Source organism: Somniosus microcephalus, chromosome 6 (genome assembly GCF_052327205.1).
Source record: "Somniosus microcephalus isolate GS21.2 chromosome 6, FLI_Smic_1.0, whole genome shotgun sequence".
NCBI classification, from domain to species: Eukaryota; Metazoa; Chordata; class Chondrichthyes; order Squaliformes; family Somniosidae; genus Somniosus; species Somniosus microcephalus.
Genome location: NC_140992.1, coordinates 187268105 through 187289722, shown reverse-complemented (window position 1 = coordinate 187289722; position 21618 = coordinate 187268105). Strand labels below are relative to the sequence as shown.

At 48.7% G+C, this 21618-nt stretch overlaps 1 protein-coding gene across 1 annotated transcript in view; it reads left to right on the top strand.

The window, feature by feature from the left end:
- Nucleotides 1-21618, top strand: part of LOC147116242 (aryl hydrocarbon receptor-like) — a 144206-nt gene that overhangs the window by 108118 nt on the left and 14470 nt on the right. Inside the window, 1 exon segment of the mRNA XM_085991021.1 lies at nt 9333-9439. Coding sequence (XP_085847147.1) covers nt 9333-9439 — 107 coding nt within the window.

The following is a 21618-nucleotide window of genomic DNA, read 5'->3' as shown; positions in this document are numbered from 1 at the left end:
CCGCCCTCTTCCTCCCTCCGCCCCGCCCTCTTCCTCCCTCCGCCCCGCCCTCTTCCTCCCTCCGCCCCGCCCTCTTCCTCCCTCCGCCCCGCCCTCTTCCTCCCTCCGCCCCGCCCTCTTCCTCCCTCCGCCCCGCCCTCTTCCTCCCTCCGCCCCGCCCTCTTCCTCCCTCCGCCCCGCCCTCTTCCTCCCTCCGCCCCGCCCCCTTCCTCCCTCCGCCCCGCCCCCTTCCTCCCTCCGCCCCGCCCCCTTCCTCCCTCCGCCCCGCCCCCTTCCTCCCTCCGCCCCGCCCCCTTCCTCCCTCCGCCCCGCCCCCTTCCTCCCTCCGCCCCGCCCCCTTCCTCCCTCCGCCCCGCCCCCTTCCTCCCTCCGCCCCGCCCCCTTCCTCCCTCCGCCCCGCCCCCTTCCTCCCTCCGCCCCGCCCCCTTCCTCCCTCCGCCCCGCCCTCTTCCTCCCTCCGCCCCGCCCCCTCCCTCCCTCCGCCCCGCCCCCTCCCTCCCTCCGTCCCGCCCCCCTCCCTCCCTCCGCCCCGCCCTCTACCTCCCTCCTCTCCCGCCTTCTTCCTCCCTTCTCTTGGACCAGACCCTTTGATACACTGTGAGGTGAAGCAATAATTTTTCAGTGAGTACTTGCCCTGTGGACCTGACAAAATTAGGAGGTGAGCTGGACTTGGCCGCATGCAGGGCATTGGAGCGGGTTTCTGGTTGTCACTGACCTGTGGGGATAACTAGTGATGCTGTTCCCATTTACAGAGTTGATTACTGGTGTGTACACTAGCATATGAGGATTCGGCCACATCCTGTGATGGTGGAACAGTCAGAGCAAACTACAGTGTATTATTAAAATATACATTCGAATCTGTTGCAGCTCAGCTCTACATAGGCTTGTTTCCGTTCATAGGGATCCAATTCCATTGTGTTTCTCCTCCGTCTCTCTGGCTTGTGCATCATTAGTGACTAAGAAGGTGGTGGAACGACCTGCTGGCAGCACTCTCAGTGCTTCTATGAGCAATGCACTTCTCACCCACCCCCTTGGTTTCCCGCTGCACTAAAGCCTCAACAGACCAGAGTGTGCATTTTTAATGTATGCACGAAAACAAAGCTGATGTTTCCCTTTAAAAGTTCATGAGGTAAATACATTACCCAATCTCTCTCTCTCTCTCTTAGGCAGTCCCTCGGAACCGAGGACGACTTGCTTCCGCATTAAAAATGAGTTTGCAGGTGACTGATGAGTCCAATGCGGGACCTACAGACTCTGTCATAGGTGGGGCAGATGGTGGTTGAAGGGGCGGGTGGGTGGGGTGCTTGGGTTGACGTGCGCTGCCTGCGCTTGGCTTCCTCTTGCTCCTGGCGAAGAGACTCAAGGTGTTCGGCGCCTTCCTGGATGCTTCTCCTCCACTTTGTGCGGTCTTGGGCCAGGGATTCCCAGGTGTCGGTGGGGATGTTACACTTTTTCAAGGAGGTTTTGAGGGTGTCCTTGAAGCGTTTCCTCTGCCCACCTGGGGCTCTCTTGCCGTGCCGGAGCTCTGAATAGAGCGCTTGTTTTGGGAGTCTCGTATCGGGCAATATAGTAATGAGCAACCCACAAACAGGAAAGTCCCAGATTCAGTCCCTGGTATGGGACTAGGCCGCTGATCTCAGCTTGGGGTGGCAGCAAAAGCTCTACAGTCTCGGTGCCCTTGGGCTAGGAAGGGGAATAATCGGCCAAAGTACCTGCTGCCAAGAGCTATTTAGTGACTCCTGTTTCAGGTACACACCTGTGAACATCAAATGAGGATGGTTTGGCATAATTTCTGATGCCCTACATGGTCGAGCAGTTGCTCATTATTCACTCATAAGTGAAGAGCGGCCTGTTGGTTAAGCTACCAGAAGGCGATCCCCATTGGTGGAGCCGCATGCTGACCGTCATTTCAGTGCGGTGGAAGAATTTCTTCTGACTGGGGAGGTGGACAGTTCAGTTACAATCCTGTAAGGACCATTGTAAAAGGGGCTGATGGATTCCTAAGAATTGGAAGGAGCAGGTTTACAGGTGGCACTTTTACAACATTAAGAGTGCCGTCAAAGCATGCAAGCCATCAGATTCTATGCTTCCTCCAGCCACCTGTACAAATGAGCAGCGCCCGTTCTATCACATGTGTCTGTCCACACTATGACGTGCAGTCATGTAACAGGACACACGCAAACTCAGGCTTACAGGCAGGCAACATCGATGTTATGTTCATTAATAACTAGACATTCTTATTATGAACACAGCTAGCTTCTAGCTAGTCATTTATTCAGTACACGTTCTCTAGGTACAGTATCTGTAGAGATGCAGCATGTGTGCTCCTGTGTGCAGGCTGCCATCTTGACTGCTGCCTTGTGGGTAGCCTAGTGCCTCATGGGTAATGTAGTCTTAATATATATATATAGCTGGGTAGTGTAGTCTTATACATACAGCTCTACACAGCTCTACGGCTCCACCTAGTGTCCACTATAGAATGACGTTATTGATCGTTACATCCCCCTTTCTTTGAGGTTTAACAAAATCAATATCAATCAACTTTCAAGAAAACAATAAAGATAATATCAGTAACACTTTTGTTAGTGCTCTATAAACATAAACATTTTCAAAACAGTCAACACCTTTTCAAAGCTTTACATTGTACTCAAAGATTAAGTCTATCAGGCTCTTTTACTTCACGTGTGGATCTTCTCAACACGGGTAAGTCTGATGTGTCTTCATGAGATTGTTCTGGCGGTGAATGACAAGATGCAGTTGTGGCATTGTCATCAATCTGCTCTTGTATAGATCGAGGTCTCCTTGCGATCTTTGCTTGGAGAGGGTTTCAGTGTTTCCTTCACTCTTCATGCCATAACTCTCAATGTAGTCAATGCACTCTCGAAAAACTGCTGGCAGCTGGATCCTATCATACAGCATAGTCCTCTCAGCAGCCTCAGCTAATGGAACACCAAAGATTGGCCTGAGTGAGGAAGGGGTAGCCACCGGAACTGCTTCCTGCTCTGGTGCAGGCTTCTTCTTTTTCTTTTTCTCTTTCCACTGCTTAACAACATCTGCTGCGGTTATATCTTTGGACTTTTTCTCCTTGTGTTTTTCCTCTTTGTGCTTTTCTTCCTTTGGCTTCTCTTTGACCTTAAAGTCTTTTTCTTTCTTCTTGGAGAAACTAGGCTTTTTGAAGACATGGATACCCTTTGGCCTTTTCAGCCTTGATGGGCTCTCTGCTTCATCACCTGAGTCATCTGGTCTACTTATGGCACAGTTTATACGGTAGACTCTCTTGACCAGTTCTAAGTCTTCACAAGCTTTGTCACCTAGTATCGAATCAAGTCTTTCAGCCACAACAGAAAACATGAGATGATGCACTTTGTCTTTGACTGTCACTTTAAGTCTGCATACACTTAAGCTATTTATTTTCTGTCCATTATAGCTCTTCAGTAGTACTGACTTTTTCTGTATTTTGGGCTTTTCTTTCATATTTTTTATGTCACTCATACTGATTAAGTTTGCTTTTGCCCCAGTGTCCAGTTTCAATGTAACTAATGCTCCATTTATCTGCAGTGGGATCATCCATTTGTCCACTTTTACTGCATTGACTTTATGTTCAGCATTGTCCATTTCTGAGTGCTGCACATTTTCTGTATCTTTTTTGATATCGTCACATGACACCATTCCTACAAAAAATGTCTCGCTTAAATCAGTGTCCTCAATCACATTAACTTGTTGCCCTTTCGTTGTTTTTACTTTTGAAAAGCATTGTTTGGCAAAGTGATTCTTTCCATTACACTTTGTGCACATTTTTCCAAACGCTGGGCATTGTCTTAACTGGTGTTTGTAACCACAGCGTTTACAATTAAAAGTTTCATCCTCCGATTGCTTTTCATTTCTGTTCTGCCCACGTTTCTTCCCCTTGGAGGACACAGCACCGACAGCAGCATTATCACTCATTACAATCGCATCATTATTGATTTCACTGAAAGTCTTCGCGTGCTTTCGAGCTAGCTCGCTGGCTTGGCATATTTTCACCGCATTTTCCAAATTTAGTTCGGTTTCTCTCAACAGACGTTCCCTGACATTTTTATCATGAATACCAAACACAATCTGGTCACGAATCATGGATGCTTTGAGCTCAGAGAAATTACATGTCTGTGCTTTCAGTTTCAGATCAGTTATAAAGCTATCAAAAGTCTCATTTTGTTGCTGTGTCTGAGAACGGAAGATGTATCTTTCATACGTCTCATTCTTTTTGGGAGAGCAATGTGCATCAAATTTTTTTAGCACATCTTCTAATTTTTCTCTGTTCTCCGCTGGATTAAATACAAATGTATTAAATACCTCTCTCGCCTGTGGGCCTGCAACCATAAGCAGCAACGCTATCTTCCTTGCGTCTGGCTTCGTACCGAATCCGATGGCTGCAATGTAGAGTTCGAATTGCTGTTTAAAAGTCTGCCAATTGTAGTCGATTTTTTCTGTGAGTTTCAAACGCTCTGGTGGCTTCAAATTCTCCATGTCGCTTTTCACAATTTTCAGCAGATCTTCACCACCCTGGTACCATGTTATGTTCATTAATAACTAGACATTCTTATTATGAACACAGCTAGCTTCTAGCTAGTCATTTAGTCAGTACACATTCTCTAGGTACAGTATCTGTAGAGATGCAGCATGTGTGCTCCTGTGTGCAGGCTGCCATCTTGACTGCTGCCTTGTGGGTAGCCTAGTGCCTCATGGGTAATGTAGTCTTAATATAATATATATATATATATAATATATATATATATATATATCTGGGTAGTGTAGTCTTATACATACAGCTCTATGGCTCCACCTAGTGTCCACTATAGAATGACATGTTATTGATCGTTACAATCGAGGCTCTCCATTCAGAAACTGGCCTCCAGCAAGAACAGTGACAGATTGAAAGGCAATCCAGAGGAAACGGCACACCGAGGTTGGGGGTCTCTGAGCACTGCTCTCCCAGGACCTGATATGTAATACAAAGATGTCTGAATTTACTGCACTGTAGCAGAATACTGAATATGCTGACTGATGGTTTATTGCTGCAGAGATGTGCATTGTAGAATCCTGTAGCCAGCACTGAGGTGCAGGATAACCCATCTTCCACCAGCTCTCTGGGAAAGGAGCTTTGAAATAAAAGTATATTGGCAACCGTGGTTGCTTGAAGTGCAGTCTCTCGGAAGTTGGTGACAGACGCGCGGAGTTAAACTGCATCTAAATGTCAGAGAAAGCACAAGAAATTTCTGAAACCTACAGGAGATCCAGTTGGACAGTTAGCAATCGTATACATCTCGGGCGTGCTTAGATTGCTCAGCTGTGCAGTCTGTGCATTAACCTAGATATACTGACCTGTGAGGGGAATGGCAGAAATACTGGTGACTTTTAGTGCCATTGAAATTAATGGCAGAAAGCTGTGCACCTGGACTAGGCTCAGTCTCATTAGGATGAGGGCACGAGATGTAAACATGTATATTCCATCAGAAAATGAATTAATGATGAGGATCCTGCCCTCGCCTATAATTCAGAGATGCGCAGGACCCAGGGTCATTCGATAGCAATCCGGTGTGGGAAACCTGACTCTTCCCTTTTTACTTTGCTTTCACACACCCCTGTGCGTGTGTGCGTGCCCGTGTCCATACGGTTCACAGCGTCAAAGGCCTTTGTGAGGTCAAAGAAGGCCATGTACAGTGGTTGGTGCTGTTCCCTACATTTCTGTTGTAATCGGAGCGCGGTGAAGATTACGTCCATTGTGCCCCTTAGTCGGCAGAATCTGCATTGCGACTCTGGGAGGAGCTCTTCAGCCACTGGGAGAAGGTGATTGAGGAGGATTCTTGCTGTTACTTTCCCTGTGGCAGACAGCAGGGAAACTCCTCTGTAATTACCGTAATCGGACTTGTCACCTTTCTTGAAGATGGTCACAATTACGGCATCTCTGAGATCCCCTGGCATGCTCTCCTTCCAGATAAGAGAAATGAGCCCAAGACCGTACAAAGTGGAGGAGAAGCATCCGGGAAAGCGCCGAATACCTCGAGTCTCTTCGCCGGGAGCAAGCGCAAACAGCGGAAGGAGCGCACTTCAACCCAAGCACCCCACCCACCCACCCCTTCAACCACCGTCTGCCCCACCTGTGACAGAGACTGTAGGTCCCGCATTGGACTCATCAGTCACCTGAGAACTCATTTTTAATGTGGAATCAAGTCATCTTCAGTTCCGAGAGACTGCCTATGAAGAAGACTTGGTCAGAGTGTAGCACTCCTACTGCTGTGCCAGCTAGCTTGGCACAGACTGGCTATTAAGCTCTAGATCCGGTACAAATTGGTAGTAAATGAGCAACCTCAGTCACACAAGCCACAGGGAACTGATGTCGGGGGGAGGTAAAAAATACAGTCGAGTGTGGTCTCCTGAGGTGGTGGCAAGGCAGAGTAGAGGGAGGCTTGCTCTGCATCTAACCATGGGACTGCTTGATACTGATACATGGCTGTCTGAAAAAGACTTGTATCCTTTGCTAATATGAGTACAGCAGTGGTCCAAGTACTGAACCTTGGGGAATGCCGCTGTATACCTCCCTCCAGACCGAAAAGCAGCCATTCACCACAACTGTTTTCTATCCCTTAGCCAATTTTGTATCCATGCTGCTACTGCCCTTTTATCACATAGGCTACAATTTTTCTAACCAGCCTTCTATATGAGAATATATTAGCACATTGGGGTTTCCTTACGCTTCAGGTAATTTGGTGGTGATCTGGGGTTTGGCTCAGTCAGGGCTGATATCGAGGATCATGCCTACACAAAGTGGCTCATTGGACTCCTGAAACCCTAGAATATGCAATCAAATTAAAGGAAATTCTTATCTTGTGCTAAATTCACCACCTTCTCTCTCTTTCCGCTCCCCCCCCCCCCCCCAAAAAAAAGCAATACATCAATGTGTAAGCTAATTATTCTCAACAATTCTTCAGGTGTGATGAACTTTGCTTCAAAGTAACTCTCATTAAAAAAAAACTGTATAGGCTCGGTCAATTGAAAATTTCAAAACTCCGAAATCGCCAGATTTTTGTTAGAAAGAAAGAAAGACTTGCATTTATATAGTGCCTTTCATGACCAAAGTACGTTGCAAAGCGCTTTACAGCCAATGAAGTACTTTTTGGAGTGTAGTCACAGTTGTAATGTGGGAAACGCGGCAGCCAAGTTGCGCACAGCAAGCTCCCACAAACAGCAATGTGACGAGGACCAAATAATTTTTTTTGTTATGTTGATTGAGGGATAAATATTGTCCAGGACACCAGGGATAACTCCCCTGCTCTTCTTCAAAATAGTGCCTTGGGATCTTTTACGTCCACCGAGAGGGCAGACGGGCCCTCAGTTTAGCGTCTCATCTGAAAAATTTGTTTATTAGGTTAGGTTATTAAGGGATATGGAACCAAGACTGGTAAATGGAGTTGTGATACAGATCAACCATGATCGAATTGAATGGCAGAACAGGCTCGAGGGGATGAATGGCCTTCTCCTGTTCCTAAATTAGTTCAGTTTGGTTGGGTACTGGGATCCTGTGATTCATTTCTATGATTTCCACCTTGTCCTCCCTTTCCCTCAACGCCTCCTCCCAGTACTTGGTTACTGCTCAGCAACTCCCCTCAACAGCGCCTCTGAGACTGCGAACTTTATGCAAGATCTACACCTTGACGTGTTCGACATTGCAGTGTACCTGAGAAAAGTTGTACAGATTTCCATACTCATTGAGTCAAACTCACACTTGCATAAAGGGAGTCCCTTGGATACTGAAGTACAGCTTTATGCTGTGTACAGTGTGTTTGCTGAATCCAAGCATGTTTTTGAATCCTACGGATGAATTTTCTTCATCTTTGATTACTTTTTATAACAGCTTTTCTAGAAATTTCTGTGTCATATTTTGTTAGGCAAACAATTAATTGTTCAGAATTTCCCCCTAAATTTGAAAAGATAATAACTGCCCTGTGTCATTTTATTTATTAGAGTTTGAATTATTCTGCAATGAAAATATTACAACTTAAATTTCAACTTGCCAGCATGTGGAGGTATTGATTCATCAATTGCTAGCAGTTCCCCATTTCAGTGCACTGAAGTGATCTATTCTCCAGTACCTCTCTGTCATTGGGAGCATTTGTGCTTGGTACAGTGTCTTGTTTCATTAAACTTCCTATGTGCCCACAGCCTCTTTGTAGTCTGTTGTTCTTTCCACACAGATGATCTTGTTGCATTCACATATAATATGACTGAGACACCAAACTGTGATCAGAGCATTGCGTTAAAGTCACGGCCGCCTCCTATATCCAAATTGCATTAGCAACAGACCAAATGTTCGTCATTAAAACTGCGTTAAGAAAAGGACAAATAAGCACGTCTCTCTTTAAAATAATTTTCCCATACCTTTGCAATTTTTTTCTCCAAGTATTTATCTAATTCCCTTTTGAAGGCTACTATTGAATCTGTAGCCACCACCCTATCGGGCAGTGCATTCCAAATCCTAACCACTCGTAGTGTAAAAATGATTTTCCTCATATCGCCCCCTAGTTCTTTTGCCAATTACCTTAAATCTGTGCCCTCTGGTTATTGACTTCTCTACCTCGTGTTTCCTTTAAGACTCCTTAAAACCTATCTCTTTGACCAAGCTTTTGGTCACCTGTCCTAATATCGCCTCATGTGGTTTGATGTGAATTTTTGTTTGGTAAAGCTCCTGTGAAGCACCTTGGGGAGTTTTACTACATTAACGGCGCGATATAAATACAAGTTGTTGTTGGCACTGAGCCATGCAGTCCAGGAAAGTCCCACGCTCAATCCCCAGTCACTGCTGAGTCTGCAATCTCAACGAGGTGCGAATGGGGCAGTGTCCTCAGCTGGGTGGGGAACATCAACCAGGCTTCCCAGTCATGATCGCAATCCAGTGATCCTTTTTTAGAAAGTGTCTGTGTGCCAAGGCCAAGCGACAGCAAGACCAGGCTTGCTCCCCATTGTCCGATATTCTACTGACATTCACTGCCCAGATGTCGGAGTGCTGCAACCACTTGTCGAGCCATGACCCAGCGTGAATCAGCATTTTTGGGAGAGTTGGGGAGAATATTGGGGGGAAGCTGGTCTTCACCTGTGACTCTCCACCAGGAAAGTCCCACTGTGCTTAAGCCATTTGGGATTGAAAGGGGGGGGGATTGGGAGAGTTGGCCAGGTCACCCCCAGCCTCACTGATGAACCTCCTTAATGCCACTCAATCATTGTGTAAATGTCCATTTTAGTAGAAGTGATGCACAGAATGTGTTGTAATTTAATTAAAGGATCCTATTCCTTTGCAGAGCTAAACTGGTGCTGGGCTGGACAGAGGCGGAGCTGCGGATGCATTCTGGTTACCAGTTAATTCACTTTGAAGACATGCTCTACTGTGCCGAGAACCACTTAAAAAGTAAGTGGTGAAATGAAACTGCTTTCTCTTTTTTATTGTTGACCTTACCCTCCTCCCCACCCCAACCACTCACTCTTGCTCAGATACTGTTTTACAGATGCCTTGCAGTACCAAGTCGCTGTTGTCCATGTGTGAGCCTAGAGGGTTGGTAGGCTATTCGACCACTCCGAGCCAAACCTGTTCTCCCCCCAACACATGCACTTTCCTGTAGGGATCACCAGCTTCACATCGGTCTCTGGCTGCTAACTGGTCACCTCAGGAGCTTTAATAGGTTTGTCTTTTGTCCCTTTCCTCTCCTCAAGGTGGTGACTCATGTTGGGGTTCACTTCTATAGGTAAACTCCCCCACCAGTACTTTCCCCTAATGGCCATTGTTCATGTGTAAACTTATATTCTGAGTCTGCATTCAACCACTGGGAAGGTTGGTGGGTGGGGGGGGGGGGGGGGGTGTGCAGGTTATCACAGTCGAGCCCAATCTTGTTCTAGCCTAACTTCACTTAACATAGTCCCAAGGAATAGGGGAGAAACAGATGCTGAGCTGTAGCGAGACACAGTTGGGTCAGCTGACTGACAATATGGTTGAAGAGATGATTGCATAGGATTACATCGGATATACAGCACAGAAACAGGCCATTCGGCCTAACCAGTCCATGCTGGCCTTTATGCTCCTCTCGAGCCTTCTCCTGTCTTTCCTCATCTAAATCTATCAGCATAGCCCTCTATTCCCTTCTCCCTCATATGTCTGTCCAGCCTCCCCTTAAATGCATCCATACTATTCGCTTCAACCACTCCCTGTGGTAGCGAGTTCCACATTCTCACCACTCTTTGGGTAATGACGTTTCTTCTGAATTCCCTATTGGATTTCTTGGTGACTATCTTATATTGATGGCCTCTAGTTATGCTCTTCCCCACAAGTGGAAACAGTCTCTCTGTATCCACTCTATCAAAACCTTTCATAATTTTAAAGACCTCTGTTAAGTTTGTGGCAGAGAAGTAACGAGGTGGAGAAGTTTAGTGCCAGAGTGTAGGGCCCAGGGGGCTGAAGCTCTGCCACTGACATTGGAGGGGAGGTGGAAGAAGATGCACCAAAGGGTAGAGCAAGGAAGGTGGAGGCTGTGCACTGGCACACAAGGGCTGGAGGCGATTGCAGAGGTAGAGTGGTGAGGCAAGACTAAAAGGGGTAAACAAGGGCAAAGGCTTGTGTTAATTAAATGCAGCGTGGGGGATGGGCGAGGAGGGGAGTGGGGCTAGGGAGCGAATGGAAGTTAGTGAAGACTGGAGTGATGGGCGAGCAGGATTTATTGTTGGAGAGAATGTGAAAGCTGGAGTTTTGGACGGTAGGCGTTTATATACGATGGCACTTGGGAGGCTGAGGCGGGGAGTGTTGGAGAAGAATGTACATGTTTCCTTTTTTTTTTCCTTCCCACCCCCCCACCGGTTCAGAGATACTAGACCTAATTGTACTTTGAAACTGAGACCATCCTGCTATTTAAGACCCAATACCACCTCGTGGTACATTTACTCACTGAGATCTCAGGGAAGGCTGATCACTGTAATTGGAGTTGCTAATTGTTTGACTTCTTCCAAGGTCTTAATGGGAAATGAAAGATCCTAGAAGAGTGTCATAGTCGCAACACTTGTAAGGTGCGGGAATAGCCATCCCCAGGGCATATCTCTCGAAATGGAGAGATAAGACTTGCCCAATGATACTACTGTGGAAAAACAACAAAGCTCTTTATTTTTACCCTGAGAGGGAGGGAGGAAGTCGGTGTTCTTGTATTGAAAAATAAATATTCGAGTTTGGTCCAAGGTAAAATATACTTGCTTTTCTAGAAAGATCCGGTCTTGTTCACTCCTACAAGCGAATTCAAAATCTTTGTCAACCCGTGGTGACCTCTGTCGATTCTTTGGCCTTGGCTGACGGGAAGTGGGTTTTTAACTTTTTTTATTAAGTGCTTCCACAAAAACTTTTTGTAAGAGCAGACAACAATTGTCAGCTTTTATTAAAATAAACATGGGATTGACTGGGAAAGTATTTGCTTCAAACTCAAGTTAGGGAGCGCCAACCTTATTTACCACGTCGGGCACAGAAAGTGAGTTACCAAACATAGCTGCTATCTGCTGCATTGTGACACAGAGTCACGGCTCTTGAATGTCTGGAGAAGAAAGAACCTGTTTCGTGGCTAAAACCACATCACTTGATGGCTCGGTGAGATTGTCTGGTGAGAAGCAGGTACAGCAAGTAATTAGGAAGGCAAATGGAATGTTGGCCTTTATTGCAAGGGGGATGGAGTATAAAAATAGGAAAGTCTTGCTACAACTGTACAGGGTATTGGTGAGACCACACCTGAAGTACTGCGTACAGTTTTGGTCTCCTTATTTAAGGAGGGATATACTTGCATTGGAGGCAGTTCAGAGAAGGTTCACCAGGTTGATTCCTGAGATGAAAGGGTTGTCTTATGAGGAAAGGTTGAGCAGGCTGGGCCTATACTCATTGGAGTTTAGAAGAATGAGAGGTGATCTTATTGAAACATATAAGATTCTGAGAGGATGTTCCCCCTCCTGGGGGAATCTAGAACTAGGGGACATAGTTTCAGGATAAGGGGGCACCCATTTAAGATGGAGATGAGGAGGAATTTCTTCTCTGAGGGTCGTGAATCTTTGGAATTCTCTACCCCAGAGAGCAGTGGAGGCTGAGTCAGTGAATATATTCAAGGTGGAGATAGACAGATATTTGAGCTACAGTGGAGTCAAGGGTTATGGGCAACAGGCAGGAAAGTGGAGTTGAGGCCAAGATCAGATCAGCCATGATCTTATTGAATGGCGGAGCAGGCTCGAGGGGCCAAATGGCCTACTCCTGCTCCTATTTCTTCTGAAGCTGAGCTCGCGAAGGTCGCAGGTTCTATTCCCGATCAGTGCTGAGTTAACTGATCTCAACCAAGGTGGGGCGGGCTGGGGAGGTACATGTACTGCAATTCACGTACCTGGATTAGCATGGGGGTGGTGGAAATTAGCCGGCAATTCCTGCTGGAAAGTGCATGTGTATGGACCTCTGGTGCAATGCCAAATAGCCTGCCAAAACTCTCTGACTGACATAAAGAATGGCAAACTTGGCCAAGATGGTGGCGCAAGGAGTCGGTGCCTTGGGGGGGCGGGGGGGGGGGGGAAGAAAAACAGTTCTATTATTAAAGCAGTTTGTGCAATAACATCTATTAAACCAGGATTTATTTGAGGCCTGCCAATTGTGTGAGGCCTTACTCAAAGCCGAACAAAATATGAGCGAGGCCCTGGACTACTGGAACTGAGCAGCAAAAGACATGACTCGGGACCATGTGGAACCCAGCAAGGCATTATAGTGATGTGGTGTGTCTAACCCCATTACACAGCAATTGGGTCTCACTCTGGTTTAGTGGGAATTTTATCGTGGGGCAAACAAAAATGAATGACTACGAAAATGGCAAATGCAGTCTGGTTTTGTAACCTCGCCCACCTTTTCCACCCACCCTCCATTTTTTGTCCTCACCCTGTTCTAACCTGAAGGCAGTGACTGGGCTGTCGTTCCACAACCACGTCTCCACTGCTTCACGTAAGTGTCAGTTCTTCTTTCATGAGCCGAGGCAGTGATTATCGGTAGCTATTCAACCTGGGAGGAGCCATCTTTCCAGCAGGGGCGACCAGAAAGCAATCGGAAGCGGATACGATCCTTATCCAGAGGATGCCGAAGGCAAAGTGATTGTATTGTTCCACACATCTGCACCGTAAGATTGTATTGTTAGGTTCCACGTGTATGCTGACTGATGCGCTATCAATTACTCAAAAGACTGAGGTTAAGCGAGTAACTAACAGGCTTTTATTAACAAGAGAATGAAGGTGTGCCTCGAGTGGTCGACCAGTCCAGAATACAGAGGGACTGTGGAGCAGTCACCTTTATACCTGGACTCGTGGGAGGAGTCAGCCGAGGCATGTACAGACATGTACACAGTGGAATACAAACACCCACACAGGCAGGTATAACAGTGGTTTACCACATTCACCCCTTGTTTAAAAATGAGTCCGGCGGGGTGAAGTGTATTAAAAGTTTGTGTATTGGAGTCTCTCCGGAGGTCTTGTCTGCCGCTGTGATCGACGTGGCGACGGCAGGGGTAGTGAAGCTTCCGGCGTCGAGTCCCGCGTAGGCTGGGGCACTGGTGTGTAGTCCTCGTGGGTGTCGAGCGGGTCGCGGGGCCCAGGCGTGCCGTCTGCTGGGGTTGGATATTGGATCGTGGTAGTGGGTAGTGGGTTACTGGGGCCCCCGAGGGTGCGAGGTCTCGTATGGAGACTGTGTCCTCCCGCCCGTCCGGGTACGCAATGTAAGCATACTGGGGGTTGGCATGGAGGAGGTCGACCCTCTCGACCAGGGGGTCTGTTTTATGGGTCCTCACGTGTCTTCTCAGTAGGACTGGCCCTGGGGACGTCGGCCATGGCGGTAGCGATGTCCCCGATGTGGACTTCCTTGGGTAGACAAACATTTTCTCATGAGGGGTGGCGTTAGTGGCAGTGCAGAGCAGTGACCGAATAGAGTGGAGCGCATTGGGGAGCACATCCTGCCAGCGGGAGGTCGGAAGGCCCCTAGACTTTAAGGCTAGCAGGGCGGCCTTCCAAACTGTCGCATTCTCTCTTTCCACCTGTCCGTTCCCCCGGGGGTTGTAACTGGTGGTCCTGCTTGTGGCAATACCCCGAGCGAGCAGGTACTGGCGGAGTTCGTCGCTCATAAACGACAAGCCCCGGTCGCTATGGATATAGCTGGGGAAACCGAACAGGATGAAGAGGTCGTTCAGACATTTAATGACCGTGGCACTGGTCATGTCCGGGCAGGGGATGGCAAACGGGAGTACTCATCAATAATGTTGAGGAAGTACACATTGCGGTCGGAGGAGGGGAGAGGCCCTTTAAAATCAACGCTAAGGGGCGAGTGGCTTTTATCAGGTGAGCCCTGTCTGGTCTATAAAAGTGTGGTTTGCACTCAGCGCAGACTTGGCAGTTCCTGGTCATGGTCCTGACCTCCTCAATGGAGTAAGGCAGGTTGCGGGCCTTGATGAAGTGGAAGAACCTGGTGACCCCCGGGTGGCAGAGGTCATTGTGGAGGGCCCGCAGTCTATCGATCTGCGCACTGGCGCAGGTGCCACGTGATAGAGCATCCGGGGGTTCATTGAGCTTCCCGGGCCGGTACAAGATCTCGTAATTGTAGGTGGAAAGTTCGATTCTCCACCTCAAGATCTTGTCGTTTTTGATTTTGCCCCTCTGCTTGTTGTTAAACATAAAAGCAACTGAACGCTGGTCAGTGAGCAGGGTAAATCGTTTTCCGGCCAGGTAGTGCCTCCAATGACGCACAGCCTCCACAATAGCCTGGGCCTCCTTCTCAACAGCGGAGTGTCTGGTCTCCGGGCCCTGGAGGGTTCGTGAAAAGAAGGCCACGGGTCTCCCCGCCTGATTAAGGGTAGCGGCCAGGGCAAAGTCGGACGCGTCGCTTTCCACCTGGAAGGGGATGGATTCGTCCACTGCGTGCATGGTGGCTTTGGCAATGTCTTCCTTGATATGGTGGAAGGCTAAGCGGGCCTCTGCCATCAAGGGAAAAGAGGTGGACTTGATCAGCGGACGGGCCTTGTCCGCATAGTAGGGGACCCACTGGGCGTAATAGGAGAAAAACCCTAGGCACCTCTTCAGGGCCTTGAGGCAGTGGGAGTTCCATAAGGGGACGCATCCGGTCGGGGTCGGGACCGATGACTCCGTGTTCCACAACACAGCCAAGGATGGCGAGGCGGGTTGTGCGGAATATACACTTCTCCTTGTTATACGTCAGGTTCAGGAGTTGGGCGGTGCAGAGGAATTTTTCGAGGTTTGCGTCGTGGTCCTGCAAGTCATGGTCGCAGATGGTCACATTGTCCAGATATGGGAAAGTGGCCTGCAATGCATTTTGATCGACCATCCAGTCCATCTCCCTTTGGAAGACGGAGACCCCGTTGGTGACGCCAAAGAGAACCCTAAGGAAGTGATAGAGGCGGCCGTTTGCCTCAAAGGCAGTATACTGGCGGTCCTCAGGGCGGATAGGGAGCTGGTGGTACGCTGATTTCAGGTCAATGGTCGAGAAGACGCGGTACTGCGCGATCTGGTTGACCATATCAGCTATGCGGGGGAGTGGGTAAGCGTCCAGCAGGGTGTAGCGATTTATTGTCTGGCTGTAGTCGATGACCAGGCGTTGCTTCTCGCCGGTCTTAACGACCACAACCTGGGCTCGCCAGGGGTTGGTGCTGCCCTCAATAATCTGCTCCTTCAGGAGCTGCTCCACTTCGGTTTTAATGAAAACCCTGTCCCCGGCACTGTATCACCTGCTCTTTGTGGCGATGGGCTTACAGTCGGGGGTGAGGTCAGCAAACAGTGGCGGGGGGGGTGACTCTGAGTGTGGAGAGGTTGCACCTGGTGCGCGGCGGGCAATTTGGAAGCTGCTGGCTGCGGACTGAGTGGGGGGAGGGGTCCACCGTACGCCATCGTAACACTTTTAAGGTGGCACTGAAAATCTAACCCCAGTAGAACGGCAGCGCAGAGGTGGGGCAGGACCAGGAGTTTAAAATTATCGTACACAGTCCCGTCTACTAAGAGTGTCACCACGCAGTAGCCGCCAATGTCCGCCGACTGGGACTCGGAGGCCATAGAAATCCGCTGGTGCGCAGGCAGGACTGGGAGAGAGCAACGCCGCACCGTGTCGGGGTGGATGAAGCTCTCCGTGCTCCCAGAGTCAAAAAGGCAGGTTGTTTCGTGACCATTTACCTTAATGCCCATTGTGGACCGGGCCAGTTGGTGCGGTCTCGCTTGGTCCAGCGTACCGGAGGCCAGCGTAGGGGTCGGTGTGTCGCTGCGGGTATCAGATGAGGCGGTGTTGGGGGCCTGCTGCGTCCCGGCTGGCGTCCAAGATGGCGACGTCCATGATCCCCGTGTGGCTGGAGGCGTCCAAAATGGCTGCTGTTCCGGTGGTTCGCACATGGCTGGGGAGGCCCAAGATGGCGGCCCACACGCGGCGCTGCTGGGGTTCGGGGTGGCTTTGGCCCTGCAGACGCTGGCGTAGTGTCCCTTCTTGCCGCAGCCCGAGCAGATCGCATTTTTCGCCGGGCAGCGCGCTCTGGGGTGTTTGGCCTGGCCACAGAAGTAGCATTTCTGGCCTTGGGACACTGCTGCGGTAGTTGGGCCGTTGCTGGGATGTGGCTGGGGTGGCACGGCGCTATGAGACAGTCCTACCGTGTCCCAGGCTGTCGTTCCCCGCGGCGTCCACGGTGCAGAGGAGTAGGCATCCATGCCCTGGTAGGCTGCGTCCAATGATAGTGCAAGTTCAGAGGCCTTGTTGAGGTCGAGGTCACTCTGCTCCAACAGTCGCTGTCTGGTGTAATTGGACCTGTGGCCCGCTACAAAAGCGTCCCGGATAAGTTCCTCTGTGTACACGGCGGCCTTTACATCCTTACAACCACAGGCCCGGCCAAGCACAGACAGTGCCTGAAGGTATTCCTCGGTCGATTCCCCAGGTTGTTGTTTACGACTCCCCAGGAGGTGCCTGGTGTACACCTCGTTCACTGGGCGCGTGTACTGGTCCTTGAGGAGCTTGAGAGCAGCCGTGTATGAGGTCGCGTCCTGGGTGACCGAGTACGCTCGGTGGTTCACTTTGGAGGTCAGGACATCCAGTTTGTCCTCATCCGATTTGACCGTTGCAGCGGAGGCGATCAGGAATCTTTCAAAGCACCTAAGCCAGTGAGAAAACTTGGTGGATGCGTCCGCCTCCCGATGGTCTAAGTCCAGGCATGCTGGTGTGAGGATCTTCTCCACTATAAAAAAATCTTGTTAATAAAATTGATGCGCTATCAATTACTCAAAAGACTGAGGTTAAGCGAGTAACTAACGGGCTTTTATTAACAAGAGAATGAAGGTATGCCTCGAGTGGTCGACCAGTCCAGAATACAGAGGGACTGTGGAGCAGTCACCTTTATACCTGGACTCGTGGGAGGAGTCAGCCGAGGCATGTACAGACATGTACACAGTGGAATACAAACACCCACACAGGCAGGTATAACAGTGGTTTACCACACTGACGATACCCAGCTCTACCTCACCACCACTTCTCTCAACCCCTGTACTGTCTGTGTTATCAGACTGACATCCCGTCTTGGATGAGCCAAAATTTCCTCCAATTAAATATTGGGAAAACTGAAGCTATTGTCTTCAGCCTGCGCCACAAAAACCGTTCCATAGCCACCGATCCCATCCCCCTCCCTGGCCACTGTCTTGGGGTAAACCAAACTGTTCGCAACTTCAGCATCCTATTTGACCTGAGCTTCTGACCCCATATCCTCTCTATCACTCACTAAGACTGCCTACTTCCACCTCTGTAATATCGCCCACCTCTGCCTCAGCTCATCTGTTGCTGAAACCCTCATCAATGCTTGTTATCTCCAAACTCGACTATCCCAATGCTCTCCTGGCCAGCCTCCCACCTTGCACCCTCTATAAACTTGAGCTCATCCAAAACTCTGTTGTCCATATCCTGACTCGCGCCAAGTCCCGTTCACCCATCACCCCTGTGCTCACTGGCCTTCTTTGGCTTCCGGTCCACCAACAACTCAATTTTAAAATTCTCATCCTTGTTTTCAAATCCCACCATGGCCTCACCCCTCCCAATCTCCTCCAGCTCTGCAACCTTCTGAGAACTCTGCGTTCCTCCAACTCTGGCCTCCTGTGCATCCCCCACTTTCTTCACCCCACCATTGGTGGCCATGCCTTTAGCTGTCTAGGTCCTATGCTCTGCAAAATCCCTATCTAAACCTCTCCACCTCTCTCCTCCTTTAAGATGCTGCTTAGAACCTATTGCTTTGACCAAGCGTTTGGTCACCTGTCCTAATGTCTCCTTTTTTGGCTCGGTGCCAATTTTTGTCTGGTTACACGCCTGTGAAGTGCCTTGGGATGTTTTGCTATGTTAAAGGCACTATATAAATGCAAGTTGTTGTTGTCCCATGCACCAGGAGATTGAACCTATGCCCTCCTTGGCCAGTATGGGCCAGCACCTTGGGATAGTGCATCTTAAAAAAAAGTCCAATCAAGAAAGTTGCTCTTAAAACTATTTCACGGAACAAACTGAATTGATTGTTGGGAGGGACGAGGGAATACAGAAGGAATACCAGGATAACCTGCTCGTGAGTCCATGCATGCAGTGCAGTGATTGCAGAGTACTTTCTGAAGTACTTTGTCAGAGTGGCCAGCAGTCAGGAAAGTGAACTCCAAAGTGATTTCCTTACAAAGAAATCAGGAGAATCCTTTAAAACAAGCCCCATTCCTATACCCGCTTCCCCTCTCCTTTGTCTCTAAATGTTGCCCCACCAACATTGGGAGCTTTGCTATTCAATTAGGTGTCTGCCTTGGCTCAGTGGGTTGGACAGAGGCCTCTGAGTCAGAAGGTTGTGGGTTTAAGCCCCATTCCAGAGACTTGAGTACATAATCTAGGATGACACTCCAGTGCAGTGCTGAGAGAGTGCTCCACTATCGGAGGTGCCATTTTTTGCATGTGAGATATCTGCCCTCTCAAGTGGACGTAAAAGGTCCCACGGCATTATTTGAAGAAGACCAGGGGTGTGCTCCCCGGAGTCCTGGCCAATATTTATCCCTCATCCAACATCACTAAAACCGATTATCTGGTCATTATCTCATTGCAGTTTGTGGAATCTTGCTGTGCGCAAATTTGCAGCTGCATTTCCCACATTACAACAGTGACTCCACTTCAAAAATACTTCATTGGCTGTGAAGTGTTTCAGGACGTTCTGAGGCCGTGAAAGGCGCTATATAAATGCAAGTTCTATCTTTGCTTGACGTTTTGGCTTTACTTTTTTTTATAGAATCTGATTGAAGGTTAGTGTTGTCGGAGTTGATTTTTTTTGTAATTCCTTTTTTTTTCCTGCCTGGACTCTCATCCCTGCTGCAAGAAAGCAGGCGAGTCGCCCATAGCTCGATCTTGCTAGTGCCTTTTTAGTGTGGGGAAGGGGAAGCAAGGAGGCTTGGAGCCTCTGGGTATTCAGCACACAGCTCGAACCCCTGAGCAATGTTTGTTTGAAATGCAAAGCATAGAGGGATCTACTCCTACGTCTGTCTCTCAGAAAGTAATGAAACTATTCAGCACCTTAAATTAATTTATTTTGGGTGTTCTTATCTTGGCCATTTTATCCAATCTGGAGGGGGACATTTGGGCCTGCTGAGTGTATCCGGTGCCTGAACCATTCTTAAAATACACAGATGAGTAGAGGGTGCAAGAAATCACAGAGTGCTAATGTATTCTATGAAATAGACAGGTTGCGTCTATGTGTGTACTAAGTTAAAGAGGTTACATTTACATGGGGTATGGACGAAAATCAGTACTTGGTTCTCCCGCTAGCTCAGTGGGTAAATATCCTACTTACGGTGATCCTGAGCAATGCTGACTGGAATAGTAAAATTATACTTTTGCCAATTCTGTCTGTCAAAATGCCAGGTTGAAACACACTGCTCCTTTCAACCTTACTGTGTTATCATGCTGTGTTAGATCTGGGTTTCCGCACTTCTTGTCCCAAGCACTCGGCTCCAACCTCACAGGTGCCACTTCCTTGGGACAGCCGAACAAACAGGATGCTGAGCGCAGACTGCAGCTAAAAATAAACCAGAAGGCCTTCCACCGCTCAGTTACCCTGCTTACTGCAACCTGATACACGACATGTCACCACTGTCCTGACGGAGCAGGGCTGGAACACTTAAAGAAAAGAATAAATCGACTCCAGTACCAAGTGAGAGGTGATGGCACTCCCTTCAGATTCAGATATAGTGGCTGTGGTGTAATCTACCAAAAAACCCTTGTATCTTGCCAATTCCTCTCCGCCTCTCCTGATTCTTGCAGCAGCAGGCCTTCAAGTACCTCTCTCAGTACCTCGTCAAGGAGGGTATAACTTACACGGGTGCCCAGGCAGTGAATGTTGGCAGCTTATCTGACCATGGTGAGTCATCACCGCTAAACCCAAATCTGCCCTCCGCTGATGACATGCTCTTCCAGCAGAGGTTGCTGGATAGTGATCATAGAACCATAGATGTCTACGGCATAGAAGGCCCCATTTCGGCCCACCGTGTTTGTGCCAGCTCTTTGCTATAGAAATCCAGCTGTTCTACTCACTCTCTATATAGCCCCGTAACTTCCTCTGCTTCCCTTGAAAGATGCAGTGGTGTCTGCCCCAACTTCTCCCCCTGTCCCTCTGCCTCCACTACTCCCTCACCCACCCAAGTCCCTCTGCTTCCACAACACCACCCCCGAGTCCCTGTGCCTCTACTACCCCCTCCCAGCGTCCCGTGTCCCTCTGCCCCAACCACTCCCCTGACAAAGCATTCAGTGCTCCAACAATCCTGTGTGTGGAGAAGTTTCTCCTAACTACTGCTCTCACTCAAGTGCCATTATTGATGATATTCTTTGTATAGGGTTAGCACATTGAATGTGTGACTAGAGCTGGTTATTGGTATTTCTAATATACAATGAGGGCTTTTGAAAAATGTTATATTCCAACAACTACGACAGGTATCACCAGGACAATTAATTTAAAGTGTGTGGCGGAGCCACTAAAGGACTCAGATCGTTTGTATATAATTCCCTTTAACAACATGTTAGCTACAGCCTGAGTCTGTATCTTTATTTATACTGTTTACTTGTACAGAGCGTGATTAGTTTAACAGCGCGGGTAAACGCGATGATGTCATGCTGTACATCACGTGATCCCCACTGGCGGGAAGAACGTCATGACGTCAACCACAGGACCGCCCGAGCAGTCCTCGTGGAGCCTCCGAACTGAACAGACCTACACTCAATGTTCTCCTGCAGTTACTTGTTTAAACCTGTTAGTTTCCATTAAACTTCATTTTGTTTGAGCGCCTGAGTGGACCTCAGTCTTTGGATAGGAACTAGACATTCCTACATTGGTGACCCCGACTTTTGCGAACGGTTTTCGCAGAAGATAATCAACATGGAAACGAACGCCGCTACCTTGAAGCTACTGCAGTTCTGGGAGCAATAACCAGCCACGTGGTTCATCCAGGCTGAAGCCCAGTTCGCCATCAGGGACATCGCTGCGGATCAGACCCGTTATTATTACGTGGTCTCCG